Source organism: Cotesia glomerata, linkage group LG1, assembly GCF_020080835.1.
Source record: "Cotesia glomerata isolate CgM1 linkage group LG1, MPM_Cglom_v2.3, whole genome shotgun sequence".
NCBI classification, from domain to species: domain Eukaryota; kingdom Metazoa; phylum Arthropoda; class Insecta; order Hymenoptera; family Braconidae; genus Cotesia; species Cotesia glomerata.
This window is the reverse complement of record NC_058158.1, coordinates 13,700,371-13,728,123: the sequence shown is the minus strand read 5'-3', so window position 1 is coordinate 13,728,123 and position 27,753 is coordinate 13,700,371. Positions and strand designations below refer to the sequence as shown.

General features: G+C 28.7%; 1 protein-coding gene across 7 annotated transcripts in view; it reads right to left on the bottom strand.

The window, feature by feature from the left end:
- Window positions 1-303: 303 nt before the first annotated feature.
- The window catches only part of LOC123274034 (homeotic protein antennapedia-like), a 194,003-nt gene continuing 166,553 nt past the window's right edge, over window positions 304-27,753 (bottom strand). For all 7 annotated transcript variants that reach the window (XM_044741547.1, XM_044741552.1, XM_044741559.1 and 4 more), the window contains 2 exons: window positions 19,888-21,212; window positions 304-1,905 (listed from right to left, as the gene is read on the bottom strand). In XM_044741547.1, the coding sequence (XP_044597482.1) occupies window positions 1,652-1,905; window positions 19,888-20,692 (1,059 nt within the window). In that variant the 5' untranslated portion in view covers window positions 20,693-21,212 and the 3' untranslated portion in view covers window positions 304-1,651. The remainder of the gene's footprint in view (window positions 1,906-19,887; window positions 21,213-27,753) is intronic.

The window sequence follows — 27,753 nt, the reverse complement described above, 5'->3', positions numbered from 1 at the left end:
ACGTAATGATGATGATCAGTACACAAGTTGTTACACAAAAAAAAAAAAAAAAAAAAAAAACTTTACTGGATAAAAAATTTGTCGTATTAAATTCTATAAATTTTTCTACATGCACTATTCGTATTCTCTATTATTAAATTTCACTGGACCTGCAAGGTAAAAGCCCCAATATATGATCATGTACCAGTATATGATCACTCCATGTATTTGTATACCTATATTTGTGAATATAGATATACAAATACATGGAGTGATCATATACTGGTACGTGATCATCTATTGGGGCTTTTACCTTGGATGAAATAAAAAAGTGTGGTTTGCTTCATCCTCCCCATGATAATCTCACATTGTCACGCATAATAGCGTGTCAAGACTAACAGTTGGCACGAATTGAAAATTTTTTTTTATCCTCATCGAGCCATCGCGGTTGTAGAGACATTATCTAAATAATTTTCGAAATACCATAATAATGTTCATCTATCACTAATATAGATTATCTACACGAGTAAACGCTTATGTATGCGTTATATAAATAAATGTAAGACATATGAGAATAAATAATCAACTGATCCTAGATTTTGAACGCAAATTATTATCATATCCTTGGTGACATTTATATATATTTATATATTATAATATACTAATACTTACATTCTTTCATGTACATCTCACATTACACAATATATAATATTAATATATTCTCAGACTTGCATTGTACCATTCTTACTAGTTATAAGTATATAATTTATATAAAGAACAGTCAATGTTAAACTATTCAGTCAAAAATTTTCACTCTCCTCTAGAAACTAATTATTTTACTAATATCAAATATTTTGAATCACCAAGTGTCACTTCTAAGATCAGAATATCTTCGCTATGAATTATAGATTTGAGAAGAAATTCAAATGTGAAGGAATTTGAAAATAAAGATAAAATTATCACTTATAAATCTTTATTCAAAAAAATTGTCAAGCAAATCAGAGAGAGCGAGAATTTTTGACTGGATGAGTGAACATGGAATGCCCTGTATATATAGATATCTATATATAACATTTGCAACACCACAGCATTCTTTTATCGAAATTTTTTTTCGTCTATTTAAATTACATGTTTTATATTTTGTATCTCTAAAGAGACTTCCATAAATTGCATTCGACAAAATGTAATAGAGGTTAACGCGGTTCTGATTATATCAAGTAATCCAGTTTTTTTGAAACATTATCATTATTTTTTATTATTATTATTTTCATCATATTGTTAAATCCATTATTAATTTGTATTTTTTTAATTTTTTTTTTTTTTTTTAAATAATTGCTTATTCCCGTGACTTTATTTATCGACCTGAATAAAATTTTCACAGTCAAACAACTTAATAATCCATCACCTCTCGGTCATTCCACTTAATATGTTTTCTTTCTCTTTGTCATCTTTTTGGTACGAGCAACTTGATTAACACGACAAGGTAAGCGTCATTACTGAGGAGGGTAATTTGCAAAACATAAAAAGGGGAATCTGGGTATTTTATTTCTTTAAGAGAGAGTTATCAAGTGAGTCTCGGGAAGGGATATCGGAGGTAGTGTTGGAGACAAGGTTCGCGAAACCCTGAGAGATGAGAAGCTCTTTGGAAGACCTTGACTCTTCTTTCAGGTTCTCAACCCTGTGGAGAGGTCTGGGGCGAAATATCGGTGTCGCCGTCGCCTGAACCAGGCTCACCCTTCGTTTTGTTTTCTTTCTTCCATTTCATCCGCCTGTTTTGAAACCATATTTTTATTTGTCGTTCTGTCAAACAAAGAGCATGTGCTATCTCAATACGTCGTCGTCTCGTCAGGTATCTATTGAAGTGGAACTCCTTCTCCAGCTCAAGTGTTTGGTAACGTGTATACGTTTGCCGACCCCGTTTCCTCTCTGCAACAAAATAAATTACATATACTTAGTTATTTATATTCACTTCTCAAATTGTTCATTTTATTATTATCATTGTTCTCCTTATCTTTATAACATCGTAAATCTATGCTTTAGAAACAAAATTATTTCAAGTCTTTTTTCTAACTTAATAATCTTTTTTATGTAGTTTCATCTTAAAACAACGATATATTTATAACTATTATAATCAAAAGGCTTTCCAATCCATATCAACGTTATTTATTGATAATATTTTCGTCTCTTTTCTGTGCGCCCATTTTCAGACCTTCTTAAATATAAAAAGTCAACAATAATCTTAATCAAGTTAACATTGTTATAAAATCTGTCAATCAAAATATTGTAAATGTTAAATTTCAATCAAGTGTAACCTCCAAGAACCCAAAATCTTCAACAAAAAGTATAGAGCACCTAAAATTCATTTAAATTTAATAAATTTCAACAACAATCCTGATACAAAAATAAATGTACAACCGTACATACCAAAAATCATATTTATAGTTTTAATTGACGTTACAAGAAGAGAAGAGATTGGGATCCTCGCAATGTAGCATGCGGAAATCATTACCATGTTGCATGGTTACCAGAATTATGTTCAAAGAAATGGCAAGATGCACTATAATGGATTAATGGGATTTTTAGACATTATACTGGTAATATGTCTGCCATGTTACACAGTTGATATAACCGGTATAATACTAAAGAATTCCTATTTCTCTTTGAATATAATTACAACTGTTACGTTCATTTAGGAGACGCGGAAAAAAACCGACTATTTATTTTTTAGTATCCTGTAGAAATATATTAGTTTATCATGACTAGAATTTTAGTTAAACTGAATGTAATAACTGTTAAAAATTTGAAACTATTGAATAAGTAAATGATTAAGAACCAAACGATTTATAATAGTTGTACATTCAAAATTGAGTTGTAATGATTATTTGTCAGCTTTTTTTTTTTTTTTGATGTTTCGTATACTTCTTTTTTATTTTTCAGCACATTAACTTAAAAGGAAAGAATTGAAAATTTCTTGATGCTTATTTCTGAACCAAAAGTTGAATTATTTTACAATAAAAATAAATTTTCTTGAAAAAAATTTTAATTTTTCATTGAACTTTATTTCTGAAAATTTTAAAAATTTTCGTTGACCTCTAAAAAATTTTAAATCAATCTGATACTAAAAGAGAGCTCCTAAAGTATGATAAGCTAATATATTTCCACTGAAGACTCTAAGAAATAGTAAGTTTTTTTTTTATGTATTATCCTAATTTAGATATGGATAAACATTTTTGCATGCCTTAAGCGCGATCGCGCGAAGGCATGGCTCTACTGGAGCCTAAAAATCAAGTTTCCCCTCTCGTCAAGAGAAATTGTATTTTTAATCCATCATTCTCGTAAAAATGTTTAAAAAAATACACTAATGGCAAGAAGAATAATTACTGAACTAATTAAAAACACTGATTTGTAAATTAATTACCGACTTTAGTGAAAAAACCCGTTTTTTAAAACTTATAGTGGAAATAACTGTCAAAATATGGTGGTGTGGTCAAGATAACTAAAAATATATAAAATTTTAGGACTCATTTTTTTTTTCAGTCCTGTCATTAAACTTTAATGATGAACCCTATTCAATATCAAAGCTTGATATTGCTTCGTTTAGTTGTAATTAAAACATTTTGATTGACATTCACACCAAATTTTTCGATTTTGGTCGGCCATATGTTTATTTCTTTAGTAAACAGAGTTCTCAGAGTGACTCTGCAACCGAGACAACGTATGTATGCGTATGTACACTGATAAAAAAATTGACTTGACTCAAGAGCCAAACTCTTGAACCAAGAATACCATTTTGAAGAAAATGATTTTCTTGAGTCAAGAGAATAAATTCTTGAGCTAAGAAATTATTCTTGGTCTAAGAAATTTTTCTTGAGTCAAGAATTTATTCTCTTGACTCAAGAAAATCATTTTCTTCAAAATGGAATTCTTGGTTCAAGAATTTGGCTCTTGAGTCGATTCAATTTTTTTATCAGTGTATGCGTATCGACTTGAAAATAGTTGATAGGACGAAAAACATGAAGGCGTTTTATTTGCATCATAAATAATTTCTGTACGCGGGAAATTAAAAATAAATAAACAAATATTAATTAATTTTTTTAAATAACATAGGTATGATATGAGCGCTTAAGGCATGCACATTTGGTTTTACCTAACTTTTTTTTTCTTTCTATTTCTATGATTGCTATCCGTAGCTGTAATCGAGCTTCATGACTAAAAAACAATTCAGTATAACTTGAATTAGAATAATAAATCTGCGGTGGCGCATAAATATGTACTTAATAAGTGATATAAAAATGACAAAACTAAAAGTGAAGTATACAAATGAAAAAAAAGGGAGAAACAAGGCCATTAATTTCGGTTTACAGAACATAAGTATATGAAAGATAAATAAAAAAAAGGCAAAAAAAACATCAGTCGACGAATCTCTTCAAACAACCACAATCTGAAAGGGTTGGCGTTTGCCACGAGTATGAGGGCATGAAGGATGCTTTCAAGTGGAATAGATGGAAGGGGAAACATGAGATGAAGGAGAGAAATAATGGGTAACGCGAAGAGAGGAGAAAGGACCAAATCGACAAAAAACATAAGAGAAGAAAGACTAAGAAAACTTAAACTCGGCGTGCATTCGAGGCAAACGCCGCCCGTCGCGCTGTCGACCGATGAAGACGGATGGTGGTTCTCATGAAAAAATAAAAAACAACTAAAAAGACCAAAGAGAAAGATAATTCTCCGGGGATATAGAACCAAAAAGAAGATAGTGAGAGATATGAAGAAAGTAAGCGATAGAGAGTAAAGAAGAAAGAGTGAGAAATGTATAACGTTGTGAAGAGACACACTGATAGCGAAAAATGGACTAACAAAGAACGGCATCACGATGGGAACATGTCTCTCTCTTTCTCTTCTTTTCCTCAGGCTACGCTCTCAAATTAACAGCATACCGATTTCTAGTCTTCTTTAACAGTACTATCGACGAGAATTCCAAAAAAAATTCACCGGTACGAATCTCATCTAAATGATAAACGTCTACTCGCTCAATCATCTTGAATAATCTATTTCCAAAATTATTCATTGCAAAAAAATCCGACAGCACTAGCTTCCAAATTTTCTGATGTCTATTAATTTCTTCGGTTCTAAGATACTATTTGTCTTTCTCTAAAGAAAAAATAAATCAAATAAGCAAATGCACTCATTTGTAAGCTCCGAACTTGCTACTGATTCTCTGACATTCATATTATGGCTCTCATTCTGTCTCTTTCTCGCTTCTCTTTGTCTCATCTTCGTAATAAAGTACATGAGGTTAATTAAAAAGGCATTCGGCTCGCTACATTTACCAAGGCCTATTAATATGTGTGGGCATGGTTGCAGCGTTTTTTTCCCTGACATCAATGATTGAGGGAACGAAATTCAGTAACCATCAAAATACCGCAACCAAAAATTATCACATAGTTTCAATTTTTTCTACACATAAGCTGATTTATGATATATCTATAATGATTCACAATAACTTACATAGCAAAATTTCTTCTTTGTTATTTTTCAAAATTTGGGTAGTTTTTGAGTTATTTAACAATTTAATTGACCACTTGGATGTCAGAATTGAATTTTGAAAAGTAAAAGTTATTGATTATCATAACGAGAAGTTACAAAAAATATAACTTGAGTATCATTTCATTATCGTTATGAGTTCCCATTACGTGTCGTGCGAAAAGCTCATAATAGATATTCGATAGTTTTCGTTTTGGGATGGCATAATTTAAATGTTCACATTTTGGAAAAAACTTTTCTGTCTCGATGTTGTTTCAATGCACCACTCTGTTGCAGAAACCTTAACATATTTCAATTTATATTCGGAATCAAAGTATACATAATAGAACTCTGTGATATAACAACTCAGTATTTGTAGCTCAGTTTAGACAAATTAGCGACTGTACAACTATGCCATTTAGTATATAGCTCCGAAAGTGCATGAGCCATCAAAGCAAAGATCGTAAAAAAATTTAAAAATATAAAATACTAATTTAATATTGCAAAGGTAAAAATTATCATACGTGTGAATAAAATCGATTATAAAAAAAGTATCAAATACTTCTCACGTCTCTTTCACTAGCACCTTATATATTACATATTATATACGAAATATATATAAGTGTATATATGATTTCACAGTATGGGCTTTGCTCGCGTCTTATGATCGCCTTTTCGCATACACAGAGGTGACTTTAAGTGCGGGGCAATAAATTAACAACGTTGGGTTACGCAAGGATCAAATGTCTCTCGAAGTATGCCAAGAGATTTATGAGTCTACCTCTACTGACACAGCATACAGGAATGAAACGGAACAGAACAAAACAGAATAAGAACGTGTACGAGTATTCGCTTATTATAGGCACTCGATTTAATAGTGTACAGTCAGTGAGTTGCTGCTCCTGCTGTTGCTGCTGCTGTTGTTGGCGTACATGAATTGCTTCTCTTCTATACCAGCTTAAGTAAACTGGCCCAATCTGGTCAATTCTTTTTCAGTGTTTTACCTCCAGGACACGCAGGACTTTTCAGATTAACAACTTGCCGGATGTTGTAATCGAGTTAATAAGGCGCGGCTCAGCCACTCGCAGCCCAATTAAGCTAAGCTTTCCTTGGCCACCTCTAGGCCTAACCTTGAAATGTTTCTCGATTAGATACCACGACCCCATTAATTATATTCTTTCTTGTTAAACTGTCCAAGAGAGTCTGAAAGTGAGAAACATAATAAGTTTCATTTTAAAAAGAACACACGTGATTAAAGAGATCTCCGTTTTAGAATCAAAATTCTATATTAATCCTGTATGTTGCGTGTGTGTGTATCTGTACATAATCGATAAGAATTTAAGATGGTCAACTAGTAAGTTTTGATATCAAGTCGAAATAACGGGGATTATAATCTGGAATCCAAAGGAACAACGTGGGAATGCAAAACGATTCGAGTGATATATACGTTTTAGATTCTATTAAAAATACCTCTTTATTTTTTTATACTCATTTCTGGCTGTGGAAAAATTATAAGTCAAATGCCATTACGATATCCGAGGCTTTCTTTCATGGAAGTAATATTTCATCAGCCACCCTCTATTTTTTACTTCTGTCTAACATTTCTTGTTTAACATTTTTTACTGTCTCGATACACTTCCGGAGAAAATATCGTTTTAACGATCAAAGAAAATTTAAAATAACATTAATGGAAATGTTTTATTTTTCAGGCTCAGTTTTTATATATTTTTGAATTTTCTTTTTTCTTATTTCTGTTATGTGGTCTAGTGAATCTTCAAATACAAGCGAGAATATAATGACCTGGTTTGTCTTCTGATTAGGTGGTAATGCGATTTTAATCTTCACTCTATGGAGTCAAAAAAAAGATTACAAGCGATCAACAGAGACTTATGAGTAGCAGAACAAAAAAATCTTTATCCTGGAGTTTATAATAAAATGTTGGATCGAATAAAAGAAAAAATTTTCTATTCCATCGGTGGTATCGTTCACTCTCTCTTATCTTCAGTATGGCGGCCTTCAAAAGCATACAGACCCAGCGAGATTCAGAGGATCATTCATCATCGTCAGCATTTCCTCCGCCTCCTCCGGGCCAGACTTCCCCGTTTGGTTCTTTAGTTGCTCCTCCTTTTATCTTTCTTTTCTCTCCTCTTTTTCACTTCATAGTGACCCTTTTTGAATATCTCCGACATCGCCATCGCTGAAAGTTACCGCCGTAAGAGATTAATTTTTTTACCAAATTATTTTAATTTTTACTTCAATGATTTATTTATAGACAGTTTTCACTAATCAACTTCCCTAGCCGTTATTAATTAGAATGAAATTTGTTTAAAAATACTGCAGTCTTATTATATGACCAGTTTTAGCAGAAAAAAAAATGGGCGATGAATTTATGTTTGAATTTTATCAACTAGCAGGAACTCTTAAAAAATTGATTACATTCCTCCAAGAAATGTAGAGCAACTTTTTTCATGTTTACACACAAACATTTTCTTTCAAAATTATAACTAATAATAAAAAAAAAATTAATCCATCTGTTCTAGCTGCGATTAACAACAAAATTCATTTGCACTCTTTTGTTTTATGATTAAAAAAATAGATAAAATGCTGCAACATTTAAAAAATTCAACGATATTTTTTTATGTTAAATGAATGAGAAGAGATAAAGATAATATAAGAGAGACCACATCTCGAATGAATAAAGATTTTATCTCAATGTTACAATGTCGCGTGACACAGTTATTCATGTTGCAAGTCAAAATCATAAATCTTTTTAAAAGAAAAAAAAATTATAAAATTATTGTCAACATATTTTAAAGAATAAATGTAGTAGTATTGACAAACTAGTTGTTAAGAATACTTCATTTTCATAACATAATCTATATTTTAATTTTTGTGGTCATAATCCAATTTATTGTATGTATGCGTAACAAGTGGAAAAATTTATTTTCATACACTGAGAAAAGCAATATTTTTTATGAATTAGTTCATAATACCATCAATTAAAATTTTTCTGTAATAATCAAGTTCTATTTTATTTTAACAAATCTATTGTTTTGACACGAAAATGATAAAAAATATCTGTACAGTTTGATTAAGAAAATCGATTTAAATTTATTTTTATCTAAATAAATTATCTTTATCGAAGAAAATTTGAAAATTCTTTAGACAAATTTGAATAAGTTAAAATTTACGGAAAAAAGAAAAAGGGAAAAATTACATAATAAATAGTAATAAATGTCGCTTCAAATTTAAACTTAGAAAAGTTCAAAATAATATTATTAAAATTCAAACTTTGAATGTTAATTTTCACAGATTTGAGTGTAATATTTACATTTTACAATGTAATTCTTACATAATCTGTAAAAATTACAATCTTAAACTGTAATTTTTCCCTTTTTCTTTTTTTCGTGTTCCTTCCACAAAATATTTTTTTTTTTTAAAAGAGAAGATATGACTCATGTAAATAATAATGTATAACAAACATCAATATTAAATATTACCGTCGGTATGTAAAAATGTTAAAAAAATTTTTTACAAATTTTAACATTAAATGATTAAAAAAAATTTTTGACATTAAAAATGATTGAATTTATACTCTAGATAGTGGTGCTCAAATTTGAATGATAGTAGAGAATAAAATTTCACATCGTTCAAAATTGTAAAAAAAAAAATTTATTTTAGTGGTGTAGTTTATCAAACAAGCATTTCTGAACCCAAATATGCTATCAAAAAAATTTTAGAAAAAATTTGGTTGCAACGTAATTGCTCATTATTATTCATTTGTTGTTTAATTTATTCTTTTTTTTTTTTTTTAGACAGCACAATATATTTAAGCCAGATTCCTTCTTTTGTGCCGCTAATATACATATAAAAATTGATGAAGTCGTCCCTTTTCTATTGTTACTTTTCCATAGCTATATATTTCATGATTGTAATTAATTTTTCAAGTGTCAACTCAATCTCTTCTGTAATATTTTATTCGATAGAAGTTTATGAATGATATTTTCCAAAAATACCTTCTTGACATGTTTAGTTAATGTTGTTTTCATACGCACGATAATATCAAATCAATGGAGTTATTTGTTTATGTAGATGTATATCTACCTAACATAGGTTATTATTTATATTTCACACTGTAGCAAGCATGCTAAATAAATATTTGTAATAACAACTCTATTTACTTCAGTTGTTATCCTATTAATTCATTTATATTAGTAAAACTAATATTAGTAAAACGTAGAAATCAAATAGATATGTTACTTAATATTGATAATTTATAGTTTACATATTTCAGATTAATTATGAAATTAAAATTTTTCAATTTATGTGATTAATACTTCAGCAATCACTTTAAATAACAATCAAATATGTGATAGATATTATTGTCAAATCATCGTTGTTTGAATTAATGATTAAGTACCCGAGTCAAAATTCGAGTCCCGTTTTGACCGTAAAAATGTCCCAACTCTTCGAAGTCTGATATGCCGCTGAAAATCGAGTCTGTTTTGACCGTACAAGACGGCATCGGAGAATAAGTACGGTTAAAACAGACGTACATAGGTCTGTTTTGACCGTAAAAATTTCCAAGAGTATAATATTATTATTATAAATATTATTACTATATTTGTCATCTTGTTGATTATTATTATTTCTCTTGCCATCTTGTAGTTCTTAGGCGCAAAAATTCAAATTAATAAAAAACATGAAAAGTTGACATTTAAAAATTAAAAATTAAATAATAATAATAATAATCTCAGAGAAGGGGTTTTTTTTTCAAAAATTTGAATTTTGGAAAAAAAATATTATTCTTTTCTAAATTCAGCTTAGTTCACATATTTTCACTGCAAAAAGTTTTAAAATATATAAGAATCGCAGGTAATTGTTAAATTTCACGTTTTTTAAAAGTAATTAATTTTTTGATATTTTTTCATAGTTTTTTTTTAATCCAACAATTGACGTTTTTCATAATTTTTTTTATTCTAAAATTGAAATTTTTCAAAAAATTAAAAAAAATTTTTCTATTTTAGATTTACTCTGATAAAAAAAAATATTTTACAAGTAGAAAAAAAAAATTTTTTAAATTATCAATTTTTCGATATTTTGCTAAAACTTTTTTTAACCCAAAATTTGAAATTTTTCATAATTTATTTTTAGTTAAAAAATTGACATGTTTCATCATTTTTCTTATTTCATAATTTTTCTTATCCCAAAATTAACATTTTTGAAAAAAATTTTGAAAAATTTTTCTATTTTAGATTTATTCTAAAAAAAAAAAAAAAAAATATCTATTAAGTAGAAAATAATCTAATCATGTTGATTTCACACCCCGTGAAAATGAACAATTACCGAATCTTACAATTTAAAATAGAAGTATAAGATAAATAATTGAGAATGGGAAACTAAATTTCAATTTTGAATGTCTATAAATACAATTATTATTAGTCATTTAATTTCTCCGTACAGTTCTTTTTCAGATTCCACTCAGAACTTAGTCATTTCAAGACGCATCATTTAAAAAGTTTATGAGACTACTGAGATTCATCTTTTATCAATCGGCCGTGTAGCAATGCGGGTAGCGCGTAAGTCTTGGCGAGCGATAGGTTCCGAGTTTGGTTCTCGGTTAGGGCAAAGCGATTTTTATTTATTTCTTTATTTACGAAGCCTATTAGGTAAAGTTATCATAAGTAATCCTTTCCTCCTATCTCCTTACTCCTTAATCTGCACAAACTGGACAATAAATAACCCCTGTTCGTAAAAAAAAGACTCTCCCGAATTTGGGAAATCATTCATTTTTGTTTTTTTTGTTACAAAATTAATTTATATATTTTTTTGTGCTCATAAACGATTTTGATAGTAGTAATTGTAATAATTGTTAATAACAAATTTTTATGTTAATGACAATTATTATTAATCACTACTACTTATTTCTTATAACAATAATAATTATTATTCATAATAATAATTATTATTATTGCAGTGATTAAAACAAAAAAAAAAATAAATAAATGGGATTTCAGTTGGATTTGAACCCGGACCCCTAAGAATTTCAAAATTTAATTTATTATTTATTATTATTATTATTATCATTATTTCAAGCCTCGTTTGACCGTAATCGTGGTAGAATGGGACAAAACTCCACTACACGGAGAAAAATTAATAATAGTATTTACTATACGAAAATATTAACTCCTACTATCTAAAATAGTAATAAAATTAATTACTCTCTTAAAATGAATCAGTAGAATTTCACTGTTTCACAGTTATAAGTATACCAAGTGGTATACTTATAACTGTGAAATAGTGAATATACCACTAATTTCCAGTGATTTTCACTGTTTCAGATTTAGAGAGTAGTCAAAAAATAATAGGTGTTATCATTGACAGTTGTACTAGTTACTATTAATAATGGTAACGATTACTATCGAAAATGATAATTGTAACTATTAAAAATTATAACTGCTATAATCGAGGATGGTAACTGTAATCATCTCAGATTGTAAAAATTCTGAAAGAAAAAATAATATAAATTTATTTTATTCAATTCTTTATTTGCATCCATATTTTAGTTATGAACATTTTTTCGTTTAAAATATTAAAATAAATAATAACACAATCGTTTAAATCCATATATGATAAAAATTTCCAAATATTAGAGCTGTTATTAATTATTTTGAATGATTGACTATGATTATCAAAATAGCAATCATCCAAGATTTGGGTTACTAAAAAAGTCTTATTATTATCAATTATTAATATTTTTTCACAAGATAAAATAATGAAACATTATTTGATGGTTCCATTATGATTGAATTAATTGTTATCCTATAATCTATATTATTAAGAAGGGTTTACACATTTTTCCTCTCTCTCGCCCTCTATTGGACAAACGAAAGTATCTCTGTCATAGTTGTACAACAAATGGAATCTTAAAACGCATTTTATGCATAAATAAATGAAAATTTTCCAAAAAAAGCGCTCCGCTCTTCGATAGATAATTTAATTATCTATCGAAGAGCGAAGCGTTTTTTTTTCTAAATTTTATCACATACATGAGAAAAACACGTTTGAAAATCAACTATAAACCGCTCTTAAGAGAATATCGTTGAGAGAAAAAAACTCTATCTCTAGATTCATAATCAATAAATGATCTTATATCTTGTGAATTATTGACATTTTTACAGATATAAGCTCACTCCAACATTATACTCATCGAGACCTTTTGAGTACCCACATCAATTTTTCATATATATATATATATATATATATATATATATATATATATATATATATATATATATATATATATATATATATATATATAGCATATATATATATATATATATATATATATATATATATATGAAAAATATATAAAAATGCATGTGGGTACTCAAATAAAAGCTCTTGATAAGTGTAACATCGGAATGATCTTATATCTTTAAAAATCTCAATAGTTAAGAAATGACATTGTATCTTGTAAACCATTGACATTTTTTAAAGATATAAACTCACCCTGACATTACACTCATCGAGACCTTTCATTTGAGTACCCACATGAATTTTTTATATATTTATATATATTATATATATTAGGGTGTGCCAAAAAAAGACGATATTTTTTTTTTTTCACTCTTAGCCCAAAATATGATAGGATATGTCTAAACAAAAATTCTGTCAAAAGGCCATCTCTTAATTTCAATTTTAAGAGCTCCTTCATCGAACTTTAAGTTTTCCCATATAAATAACATGGAAAGTACGGTCTTAAACAGTATTTTACCCTGCAAGCTGTGAAGAAAATTTTTTTTGATAAAATGAATGATTGGACCTTTTTAAGCATTAAATTTCTGAGAAAAAATTTCATTGAGTCATAAATCAATCGTCATTATTTAAGTTTTTACGGATCTTTGAAATTTGAATTTTTTGAAAATTTTACGTTTTTTGCATTTAACAGCCAAACTATTGGAGATAGAAAAAAAAATTAAATGGCAATTTTGTAGTTCGTTTGATCCTCTATAACAAAGTTCTCAACAATTTTTTTGTATAATCAATAACAAAAAAGCTACAGACCTACAAAGTTTTGTTTTTATTATTTTTCACTTTTTTCAATTGAACTATCGATGATATAGAACAAAAAATTTAGTATAAATTTTTTAGTATATTAAATTTGCAACAAAATTGTATAGGTGAGATTTTTCGTATTATTGATGGTTTAAAGTTACAGGCTCAACAAATTCTATTTTTATGAATTTTCCTCTATATCATGTAGTATATCAATAATATATATAAAAAATTAATAAGAATTATAAAGTACATTCAATTTTTTACAAATTTATGCTTGGTAAACTTTATATACTGTCTGCAGTTCCTAGATCAAAAATTGTTTACTAAAATCCAGTAAGAATCAGAAGAACTACAATAAGAATTTGTGAAATAGAACCCTCCTTCAAGTTGTTTACTATGACTAGATTATTATAATTATGGTTTATGATGAAATATACACGATTAGATTAAATAATGATGATAATAAATTTATAATTACTTTGCAAATAAAACAGATAAAAAAGTTTTTTATAGTTTTGATTATATATTTAGACTCTAAAGAAATATGTTTCCTTTTCAATATCAATTAATCGCAATTTAACCCAGAAAAATTATTACACAAAAAGAAATTCTCAATATTTTATGTTTATGTTTCTATAAATATTAATATTTGCATTGAACTATGTGTTTTCTATAAAAATGAAGTTGTTATTGCTGCCAATATTCAAATTTAAATTCAAATTATCCTAAGGAATTCGCATTTATCGCCCTCTAAGCATTTATTGTTTTACCGCTTAATTGATAAATTTTCCCCGGGAGAACGCCAATTAGTGAATTCTATTGTCTTTCGTTTTAATTAGTCTTCAATTGAGGTTGGTTTTTTAAGAGTTATTTATGTAATAACAACAATTATACTTTTGGAAAAAAACAATGTCTAGTAAAACTAATCAAAGAAAATACATCAACTTAGTTGGCTTCGAATCGAAAAATTTAAATAATTTAAAATTACCGATGAATCGTGACTTTTTATGTTGGTTTTTCTACAAACATAGAACAGAAAAACGAATTATCCGCGAAAGTGCTAAACTTGTTCTTTTTGAGGTTAGTAAGGTGTGGAATAAGTTTTCATTGCCTGCAAACAACTCACATAATACAATCGTAAAAATTGAAAAATTGTACAAAGATTGGCAAATAACTCAAGTGAAGATCTCACCTATACAATTTTGTTGCAAATTTGATATACTAAAAAATTTATACTAAATTTTTTGTTCTATATCATCAATAGTTCAATTGAAAAAAGTGAAAAATAATAAAAACAAAACTTTGTAGGTCTGTAGCTTTTTTGTTATTGATTATACAAAAAAATTGTTGAGAACTTTGTTATAGAGCATCAAACGAACTACAAAATTGCCATTTAATTTTTTTTTCTATCTCCAATAGTTTGGCTGTTAAATGCAAAAAACGTAAAATTTTCAAAAAATTCAAACTTCAAAGATCCGTAAAAACTTAAATTATGACGATTGATTTATGACTCAATAAAATTTTTTTTCAGAAATTTAATGCTTAAAAAGGTCCAATCATTCATTTTATCAAAAAAAATTTTCTTCACAGCTTGCAGGGTAAAATACTGTTTAAAACCGTACTTTCCATGTTATTTATATGGGAAAACTTAAAGTTCGATGAAGGAGCTCTTAAAATTGAAATTAAGAGCCGGCCTTTTGACAGAATTTTTGTTTAGACATATCCTATCATATTTTGGGCTAAGAGTGAAAAAAAAAAAATATCGTCTTTTTTTGGCACACCCTAATATATATATGTATATATGAAAAATATATCAAAAATGCAAGTGGGTACTCAAATGAAAGCTCGTTATGATTGTAATATCGGGATGAGCTTATATCTTTATAAATGTCAATCAGGATGGTAACTACTACAATTCAGATGGTTTACATAATTATTTAAATAATATTTACTACTATCAAATTCAGTTAATAGATTTTATCATAACTAGATAGTAAACTCTACTATAAAATTTTCTCCGTGTAGTTACGGTGAAACCAGGCTCAGTTTAAATGAGCTATCAATACAGCGCTAAGTCTGTTTTGACCGTAAAATTGAGATGGGAAAAAATTACGGTTAAAACGGAACTCGAATTTCGACTCGGGTAATAGAACAAATTGCATATTTAATAAGAATATAATAATGACAACTGATGCATATTTCAATAAAGTGAAGATATACAACGATGGAAGAAGGATAATGATAATTTTAAGTTTCAGAATATTTGCAAGAATTTCAATTATTAACATTAAAGTAATAACAAGATTCATTTTTTAATAATTGTGGATAATAATTTTTGAAAATAGTAATGATTTCAAGAGTATATAAAAAGTTATAAGATGAATTTTATGCTGTGTAATATTTAACAATTATCTTTTCATTTATTTTATCAAGCATAATAATAAGGTATTTTTATAATTAGAATTTATTGCATTGTTATTTTTGTAAGTATGATTCATAGACCAGCGTCAATATCAGCAAAAAAAAATTTATAATAACGTTTTAATTACTTTATCGAATTATTCAAAATTAATTTGACCTAAAAAAAATTTATCTAAAATTGTGAGCTTCGATAAAATCGGATTTTTTATTCGAGATAATTTTAGAAATTTTTTTTTCAATGAATATACTTTTAAATTTGAACATATTGATAGTTGAAAAATTAAATAAAATTGGATTATTTATCAAATCAGTAAGAAAATATTTTTATATGATTTAAAACAATAAAAATTAATTCAGATTCATTTAAAAAAATTGAGATGAGAAAAATTCTGATAAATAATATATGAGTATGTCAGTAAGTTATGTGATGGATTGCAGGAAATTTCGAAACAAAATTTTGTTTATACTTCAAGATATCATAGTAGGTATTTAAAATTTATTTATAATATAAATTTATTGCAAATTTTGCTAATCTAGCTCATTGATTAGACAAATTTTGACTGCAAACCAAGTATCGATAACTGTTAAGAATTTTCAAATAATTTTTTTAATTTTTTTTTTTTAACTAATCTTCTATCTCAGCCCGTTATAAACTAGTCGAAAATAAGTATAAACGTTTAGTTTTTAATGGTTGTTTTGCACATTTAAATCATATCGATAATTAATATTGTTTTTTTCCAATCAAGTAAATCTGGATTATTTGTATAATTATTGCTGCTAAACATTAATAGAATAAAAAATTGAATGCAAAAAAACTATAATTTTATGATTCTCTAATAATTTTTAAAATTATTTACTAATATTGTTAAGAAAAATAAGTACATTTATCACATATCGACGTTCTAATTAGCAAATTGTCTAACTCAATTTTAGAGAATCTTCTATTTGTATAAAAAAAACAATTATTTCAAAATTTATTATCACTTTAAAAAACCATTTAATATCATGAATATCTAATAGAGATATAATATTTAGGTTTGAATCATTCAAATAATTTATAATTGGATTATTGCTACATCAAAATGCTAAGAAATCACCCTCTAAAAAATAAGGAGTTAGACAAATTGCTAATTAGACCGTCGATATGATTCAGGCTATAATGAATCATTATAAAATAATTAAAAAAAAAAAAAACGAATCGATAGGGTCCAGTAGAATAACACAGTTCAAAAAAGGGCAGTAGTTTTTTAAAGTAACTTCTACCGACATCTATGATCAACTTATAAGAACTCGTACATACATAACACGTGTGTGTAATGTGTGTGACTGGTGAAGATACTCCTTAGGAAAGTCGTTATACTTGTGCAGGCACCGATTCAACATACAGAACGTTTATCGGCCAATCATGATATGCTTGTACACGTTAGTTTGTTTCCACATACGACCGAGAGATGGTATAAGATGGTTAAAATTAAAGCAAGAAACACGTCCACCACTAAATATTAATCTAACACTACATAAATAATATCCAAGTAATAAAATTGGAATAATTATCGCACCCCTAACTTAAAAAATATTAAATATAACTGCACATAACTCAAAAAAAACTTACACTTAAAACCTCTGTACTAGTCTACAAGTCTAAAGAAACTAAAGCTCAGAGAAAACTGCTAAAGGAAGAGAGTATGACATCACTGTATGTAAAGATTGCAAAGGTCCTGCCGAGGGTTAGGCAATATTTCTAGTAATAATTCTTCGGGTTCAGTCAATATAGAAGTAAGAAGGTTGACGAAATAGGAGCAAAATCAGCGGGAGGGCTGCAACCTGCTTTTACCCATCCCAACTAAGCAGCAAAAACACGAAGCTCTTTAAATTACGACCTGACTATTATTACTTAGTTATAGCCGTCATAAATCGTCAGCCCGTTACGTTTCAACTAAAGTCATTTTAACACCCGTAACGAAAAGAATAAAAGGGATCAAACAAGACTTAATATTTCAGTTTTTCAATTTTTATGCTCTTTATTTTTGCAACTGAAAAATTTTTTTTTTTGTCAGAAAAATTTGTAATATTAAAGATTCTATTGTTGTTCACTAATATAATATTGAACTTCATTACATTATGCTTGGACCTCTACAAAGCGTAAATAATAGTTACATGTAAACAACTTCAACAAAATTTTAGTGGATATTTATTCAAAAGTTTTCCCAAGTTATTTAGCATTTTTTTTTTATTTCTTTACTGATTTCATTTGTTTATACATCAATATTTTTTCGTTGAATTTAATGTAATTAAGTATTTGTTTATTTACAATGCCTAAATATAAGGTTTTTTCTGTAGTATAATTAGATCGTGAATTTAATATCGTTACCAACTTTTTAATATCACGTGTTTTATTTTTTTAAAATTTTTCAGCAGACGATAAAATCGGTTTATTATCACCATTGGTAGAATAGAATTTGATAAATTATAAAAATTATTCAAAAATTCTAAACTAATGTTTTATTTATTATTTCCTGATCGATATTATAAAATAAAAACTTAAAAATGATAAATTTCGTAATAGTAATGTTAAAGTGATATTAATTAAATTTTCATTATTGTTAAAACTCGTTAAAGACTTCAAAATTTTTAGATCTATTTCTACTCTTTAGGATTCTATTTTTTTAACAGACTGAAAAAAATCCAAGCAAAAACAAGAGACCTCTAATAAATCTCTAATAGTTTAGATCTTTGGTAAGAAAACACGATAAACCAACATTTTTTTGGACAAGATAAAAAAAAATAAAGTCGTTTTTTCACTCTGATCTATATCTAACGTCCAAAAGTATCTAATGTGATGTAATTGGTTATGAGAACCGTACATCTTAGCATATCAGTCTATTTTGAAGTTTTTCTTTATTTCTCACTTAATTTATCAGTTCCCTGTCATCTCACTCTGACTCGTAAGTTACAAAGGATTAGCTAAATGATTCTCAAAGCTACATAAAATTGATAAACAAACCAAGTAACGTCATTATTTAGTAAATCACCTGGCACAACTTATTTCAGAATGAAAACAGAAAGTTTTTTCAGACTGAAATAGATTTAGACCAGTTTGGCATTATTTTTTTCTCACCAAAAAATAACAAATTAAATTTAATTATTAGTATTGTAAAAGAAGAGAAGAATAAGACAAAACAACTTTAAACTGAAAGTAAGAAATAGCATTACACTAAAATTATACTTTTTGCATCGTACGGATGAAAACTTAGTTTTAGTGCCTAGAATCTGTTCGAAAAGATAATTCAAGGTTGATGTAAGACTCATGCTAAAAACATTGCGCTCGTCACATAACATCCGGGAATCCTAGCTAAGCAATACGTTATACTTCTCGAAATGTGCTAAATAGCTAATACGAAGCAACCTTTTACCGTTACGATCTACATTTTACCCATTAAAACACAACTGGAGTAATATAAAAATTATTCTTGCAAATCCGGTTTATGTTTAAGTAGCAACGTATTTTTAAAAAAACACTACATCAGAGGTCAGAAAAAAATAGCAAATAGATTATTTAAGTAACTTTGTAGGCATTATTCAGAACTCAATCTTATTTATAAAAAAACTCAAAACTATTCCAGTTTAGCACAAACTCATAAGAATTTTGAACTTTAATAACCTCAATCAAAAACGTGACTTGCTTGACAAGATCGCGTCCTCCATAAATAAAAGTATTAGCAAATTATGCGTATGTACACTATCCGTTTGAAGAGTGCGACAGTGCTTGATTCTTTATATAAAATTGAGATGAAATATATGTAAAGCCAATTTATTCATAATGTGATTGGTCTATATTAAGGCGAGCACACATTATTTCTAGTTATAGAAAACAAAGGATGATTTAGCATTAAATGAGCTTACCGAATTGACTTCTCATCCAAGGGTAGAGTGGGCTAGGTAAATTAGCGCTCGCTGCACCCTGAGGTGTACTTTGTTGCTGTTGTCCTAATGGTGACGTTACAACACCTTGATGTTGTTGTGTCGGATTCTGTTGCTGATTGTGAATGGCAACAGGTTGAGTTTGATTATTTGGTTGTTGCTGGGGCTGCTGTTGGTACAGCATATGTTGCTGCTGTGCCTGAAGATGCTGGTGTTGTGATTGTTGCTGCTGTGTAAGCTGGGACTGCTGAGCCTGCATGTGAGGATGCTGGGCATGCATTTGGTGATGCATCTGTGTATCCACAAGTGGCGGGCTATCTGGACCATCAAGAACAGTACCTTGATGGTCAACTGCTGCAGCTTGGAGCTTACAACTTGCATAAACAATAGGTGTAGAAGAGTGGCCATTTGGTGTGGGTGTATGACCCATGTGGGCCATCCCCGTTCCTGGAGATGATGACCTGTATCCAGCCATACCGTCCATACTTGAATGGTCTTGTTGTTGTTGGTAGTAAGCGGCATTTCTAATGTCCATTCTATCATAAGGTGGAAACCTTGGGTAAGGCATACCTTGTTGAGTACCTGCTGCACCATAATGATGTGCAGGAACTCCCTGCCTGAGCATTGATGGATCACAAGGATCAGCAGCTTGCTGTGGCTGCTGGACACTCTGACCCTGCTGGGGCACCTGAACGGCAGCTCCATAGTGCTGCTGGTGCTGATGGGGGTGTTCCACCCCGCCATTACGCAGGTCTGGGATATATGAATTCGCAAAGTAAGAACTCATGCTACTATACTGTCAGCTTAATCCCACACTTTTCCACCAACTTTGTGCACTGAACACAAACACAACTATTTCACAATTATTTAAAATAAATTTATCAATTATTTTGTTATTCAAAATTTTAATAAATTAATTCTTTTGTACTTGCGTAAGATCATCGGTATATCACTTGTCACTCACTTTATCTCGTAACACTCACACTTTTTAAAAAGACAACTTAGACATGAAAATTTTTTAACTTTTTTTTTGACTTATCACATCACATTCACTGGGCTCACTTAGTAAAAACATTTATCACATTAGACTATAACTTGGAACAACTGAAGCACTTTTTATAAGCTTATATTAATAGGGAGGAGAGCGTTATTTAAATATAATTTTATATTCATTGAAAAAAGGCGTCACTTGTCAAAGTTCGTCGTCTGCTGGATTTGGACGGTGAACTTTCTCAGAATCTTGAGATACTGCAATAAATAATATTTTTTGATCTTCCGACCAGCTCGCTGACGACACTACGCCACACCTGAAACAAAACAAACATTTACAATTTACTATCAGCTCAATCAAAAAATTTTTTTTTCTATTTTTATTATATTATTACATGATACGAGTCTTAATAAATATGCCAGAGAGAATAAAAAATTTAATACATATAATGACTTTGCCAAGCCATGTTAAAGACTGGGGACTCATCGCTTTCAATGATAGACGGCGAGGTACACACGTGCTCGTCACGGTGACGACCATCACCCAGACTTAAAAGTCTTCCATCGACTAACTCGTTAGTTGTGGGTGGATCGTATGATGGTTAAATTTGGAAAAAAAATTGCCGACTTTACTATTATCGTAGCCACCACAATGTTATGAAGATTAACGAGCTTTGTTATGTTATATCTATCAATATTCATTTTAATTAAATGCTTGACAAATATTTATTTTTTTGATATTCGTCGAACTACTTCTGATGTAATTCTCGATAAATTTTCATTTTTGTTTCAGATTATTACGTAACTCTGTTGTGTAGGATTAAATTTTTATTAAATGTCTTCAATTTCTTACAATGTTGCTAATATTTCATTCAATGTTATTAATTTTGACTCATGAACATCACGATTTGTTATGCAACGATGAAAAATACCAGGAAGGATCGAGTTTGCAAAAAGGTGTAAAGGTGAAAACTAAAGGGTTTAAAATAAAGAGCTAAAAGAAAAGAAAAAAGAAAGAAGACCCTTATGACATGAGCTATTTAAAATTCATTGTCCTAGAAAACTTCTCTTGAAACTAGTGCTTGTATAAACAGAATTTTTTTTAATAATTGTGAATATTCTAACAATTCTAGAAAACTGATAATTCTTTCAGTACTTAATGATACTCATGCGCTGATTTTTATTTGAAATATTTAAAATTTTTTTGTTAACATTATTTTAACAAATTTAATCATTCAAAAATTGTGTGTATAATATGTTTATTATTTTTTATAAATTCAATTATTTATATTTACGTTATTTGTTTTCATTTTATTAATTTTTTATCATTGGAAAAATTTTTAAATTTAAACAAGAGTAAATCAGTTTTAAAATTTTTTATGTTAAATACGTATTTTAATATAAATTTAATGAAAGATAATAAAATTTATTATTACTCCATTGATTGAGATCAAACATGAATTAGTTTTAAATATAAAAAAAGTTTTTTTAAATGGCACATCACCGTTATTAGTCAATTATGAGTCCGATAAAATTTAACGCATATACATTACATAGTTAATGTATTCACATATACACGTGCGCGCGTATACATGACTCTCTAAAATCGTCTGAATAGTGGGACCTCAGAACATCATGTTAAAATACTGAGAACAATTCGATTGTCTAATATCAAATTAAAATAGAAAAAATTTCTAATTTTAAAATATTTTAATTTTCTTAAGAAATGTTAAAAATGCTTGGATGAGTTGAAAATTCTTTTTGATTTTTTTCGAGAAAATAAATTGAAAAAATTTAGCTCCCCGTATTGGCGAAACTGTAAACTCTCTTCTCAAGAAGATCTGGTCAGACGATAATGCCTAATGATACTAAGTCAATCTGCTCTACCGACTGTCATTAAATTTTTTAAAGTCGTTTATCGTCAAAATTTAAAATTAATATAGAATATGAGTTTGATTCAACAATAAAGAAAATGTTAAATGATATTAAAAAAAACAAATAGTGTGTTGCGACAAGTTCCATTAGCAAATTAAAAAGTAATATTATTATACTAAGCTCGGTGGAGCATACTTATAGTCTGAAAGATTCATGAATATATTTGAGTGTATATGTAAAGATGAGACTTCACCTGCGCCCATTGAAAATATATAAATGGACATATGTATAGAATCGAATGGAATATATGGTTGACAATTTTGCGAATGCTTTGTTGTCATCAACAGCGGCAGCGCAGAGTGTGATCCCAGGGGCTGGTAACCGACCCTTGGGAGTTGACGGTACACGCGAATGTGGTTCGGGTCGGACACGGGACGATCGCGATTAACATTCCGGCCGTTAGCTCGCTGTTCGCGCGGCGCTTTCATTAATTCTAGCGTATTGATTCTCCGGATTGATGAATGGTCGCCGATAGCGATTCTATGTGCTTCGTATCCCTCCATATAAATTTTATCGCCCTCCCTTCCTACCTCTCTTCAACACTATACTACTCCTACTATTACTACTACTATACTTTTATCACCATTACAATCATTCAACTTGTTTTTTACGCCAGAACAATTCAAAGTACACCAAAATTAAACTGTTTTAGTTTAATCGTTTTGTAATCGATGTTATTATTGAATTTTTTACCTGAAGATCCTTGATTTATCGGTCCTTTACATTCCCAAAAAAATAAAAAACGTACATGATTCAAATTAAAATAATAAACATATAAAAATAAATATATTTAGACACACATTAACACTGATGGAGATTATTGGAGTTTATTCAGATGAGAATATTTTTTAACAAAAAAGTTATTTGAAAGAATTTCTTTGTCTTGAATCAAGCAGAAATATCACCGAACCAATTATGAACAGATACTTGTTCTAAACTATTAAAATAGTCTGAATGACCAAATTTTTTATTTTATACAAGTTAGAAAGATAATAGAAAATGAAAAAATGCCACTCTGAAAATTTGACAAAGCTTAGAGAAAATTTTATATATAAAAAAAAAAAAAAAAAAAAAAAAATAAAAATTGAAAATGGTAATAAAGAAGAAATTTTGAGTTTTTTCTAAAAATAAAACAAAACGTTGATTATGAATCTGTATAATTTTTTTTATGTAATAACGTCCTCAAAACTTAACTTTTTAGAAAGCAATTCATAATCTAAGACGAGAATCGGTTTTTTTTTAATCACATTTTTTGGGTTGAGCAAAAAAAATTTTTAATTTGTTGGGAAAGGTTTTTAATGGGGTAAAAACCGAGAAAAAATATGTCAGTCAAATTGAAAGGGATCGGGTTCAAAAGTGGTCAATTTATCACGAGATGTCCAGAATATGAATACGAATAAAAATTTTTTACATTGGGGTCAGTAAACTAATAACAGTGAAAAAACAATTTTCTAAGCGGGAAGTTAAAAATAAGGCGGGAAAATAACTAAATATAGTGTTTATCATAAGAGTAGAATGAAAATAAAAATTCATGGGAAGGATTTAAATTTAAAATTGAGTATTTTTGAGTGGCGGCATCCTTCGGAATAATGATTAACTTTTTTGATGAGTTGAAAACTAAAACAGTGCGATGGTAATCCAAGAGATGGCGTAACCGATATTACGATGCAATAAACAAGAGAATAGAAAAAAACGGGGTGGAGCTGGCTTGACAGCTGGGTGGGTTCGGGGTAGAGGTGATTGAAAAGAGGGTGGAGCGTCACGTGACGCCATCGTAGGATTGGGAACGATGACGTCATTTTGCTACGATGGCCTCTATTTATCAAAATGGCTTCAATTTACGACACATCCCGAGTTATAGATAATATTTCGAATTCATACCTATAATATCAGAACATTGAATCCCATTAAATCACATCGAGTGTCTGTCAATGTTCAAGTTCATCAGAGGTCAATAATCGTTTTAAATTTGATGGTGCAAATAGATGCATTATTTCAGAGAGAGGTCATTAAGTTACAAATCCAATAAAATTATTTTGGGCTATAAAGAATAATTAGCGCAAGCGATGCTGAAATCAATGACATTGTAGCTTCATTTGGTAATAATACTTTTATGGGTGATGATTATGTAGAGAGGGTATTTTTTTTAATCATAGAGATTTTGGAGAAAATATAAATGGAAAAAAATTTTTCTTTTTTCATTACCATTGGGACACAGTAATTATGAAACTTTATGTAACTCCTGATCTATTACTACTTTTTAAATGAATATTACGAAATAATTGTTTTAATTTGCAGTTAAAATTAAAATTAATTTTCTTAAAAAATTTACCAGAAAATTTCGAAGAAATTTATTTTTCATGTATCATTCTAGTTCATCAATAAGTCAAGAAACTTATTAGAATCTGCAGTCATATCTTCCAGCTAAATAACAAGAATTCTTCATAGAGCTGTCTTGACGCGTACTATAGGTGATTAATTCAAGACAAAGTGATGCAATAAATATTCTGTCAGAAACTTAAATATCGAATGCTTCATATTGACAATACCAAATTTATTTTACGTTAAGTAGATGTGAAATCTTAAGAGTTAAGAACAAAAACGAAAACTTCACACTGTTTATGTTAAGAAAATATATAATCGTGCTAATAGTATTATTAGTTATTAATATTCAGAAAAAAAAAAGGTTTTTAACACCTTTCTGATGAATTATTGCTAGTTATACATTGAAATTTTTTAAACTTATCCTTAACGTATAAAAAAAAATTAATTCGAGAAAAAAATATCAGTGAAATATTACAGCTCAGCACTACAGGAATTTGAACCTAATGTAATGATTTAAATGATAAAAGAGAGCCAGATTGATTGAAATGTTGTATTAAAGTAATATAGCTAATGAGAACTTTAGGATATACATATACGCTATTTCAGTCAAGCTATCGATTCTTCTAGAAAATAATCCGTTTCTTTTTTATTTTATTTTTATTTTTCGACAGATATGATGTCTATTATGTTATTATGATAGTCTCTTCATGAGCTCTCTTAATACGAGATTCAAACTTTTATCCAATTCTTATTATAAAATAAATAATCAAACGAAGATATGTCTTCATATTATATAATGATAAATTTGTCAAAAAGGAATGTACATGGGAAAAAATTTGTGAAGTCTTTGAGAAAGAAATAGCCCGAGTCGAAAAATAACTACGGTTTTAGGTCTCAAATGTGAGTTTAAGTCTCATTCATGTCTCAAATAGTCATTATTTTTCGGAAAAGTCTCAAGAAGACCTCAAACACTTCGGTCTACGAGTAATTACTTTAAAGTCTCATTTCGCTCTCAATCCAAATATTTTGAAGTGAGAAGTAAATGAGATATATAATGTGGAACTTAGAAATATTTCCACATTTATACACTTAGAAAAATTTTCTCTTTTGATAGAAGGTATAATTTGGAACTTAGAAATATTTTCTTATAACGATGTTAAATGTGTATAAAAGTACGGTATTATTTATGTTGAATTTTATTATTTATGGTATTATTTATGTCGAATTTTATTATTATATATTTTTAGTTTACTTGAAATATTATATTTTATGCTTTTTCTAGTTCTTACTTGAGACAGAGTAAGCGACAACTCTCTAATGTGTAAACGAATTATTTCATAAATTTATCTGGTGATCCATACTTGAAATCGCATGACTTAATGACAGAAAGTATTATTCATTTTTTTTCTTAATAAAAAAATTAAAATAGCTGACAAATCAAAAATATATTTCCATAAATAATGAATTTTCATAAGTAATAAACACAATGTTTAAATATTGGAACAATTTTTTCCGAAACCCGTATACTTAAAAATTTTGTACCCTTGAAAAGAACTAAAATACAAAGAAAGCCTTTCAACTTTTACGACTCTAATACTTTAAAGAGCTATAAAAATTTTATTTGTCTACACTACTTTCAAAAAAGTTTTGGCCATATGTCTGGCTATGTACAACACTCAAATGTTAAATTCTACACAAACATTTTTACACTTTACACAATGACGAAAAATTTTTTTCTGCCCTCCGGCCGGAAAATGGCAACTTTCTGGCCGCTGCGCTAAACAAAGTTACCACATTCCGGCTACGTCGAGCAGAAAAATAGTATACACACCTTGGCCAGTAAATAAAAAAGCCTCAGATCACATGTTTGTCAACCTCGGCTTCGCCTCGGCCAACAATTGATCTGAGACTTTTCTTATTTTACTGGCCTAGGTATGTAATATACTATTACTGTGTATTATAACGAAATTCGGAAACTATAATTTATTTTTCATTTATAATAAACCTCTCATAACTTTTGAACGGCTTGACCGATTTGATCGTGGTTGGTGCCATTCGAAAGGGCTTGACTGAACTTAGATTTTGAATAAGGTACCCGCGGGTAATAAGGCCTATCGGGTAATAAGGCCTAAGTGATAGAAATGATATTTCAAATAACCGCTTCCGCTAAAGGCTTCTCTAGTAGAAGCGTCTAGCATAGAAATGTCGCGAAAAGCTTATAGAGTTCCGATACAATGTTCCCTGTTTTCTATATTTCATCATCCGTCATATGCTAAAATTGCGCAGAAGAATTCCTAAAAAACGGTTTGAGCGAATAGTAAACATTCTTTATACTTTTATATTTAATAATTTAAAATAATTGTTCTAATTTTTATCAACATCTTAAAAAGTATTGTTGCTAAATTTAACTGATGATTGATCTCTTATACCAATTTTATAAAGTATAGTATAACTATTTCCAGTATGTTTAACCCGCAGGCCTTATTACCCTACCGTAGTAAAATAAGGCCTATTCTTAAGGTTTTTAAAAAAATTAAATTTTGTGTTTGTTTATGGTGAAAATTACCATTACTCCATTATGTTTTGTGGCTAATGTAT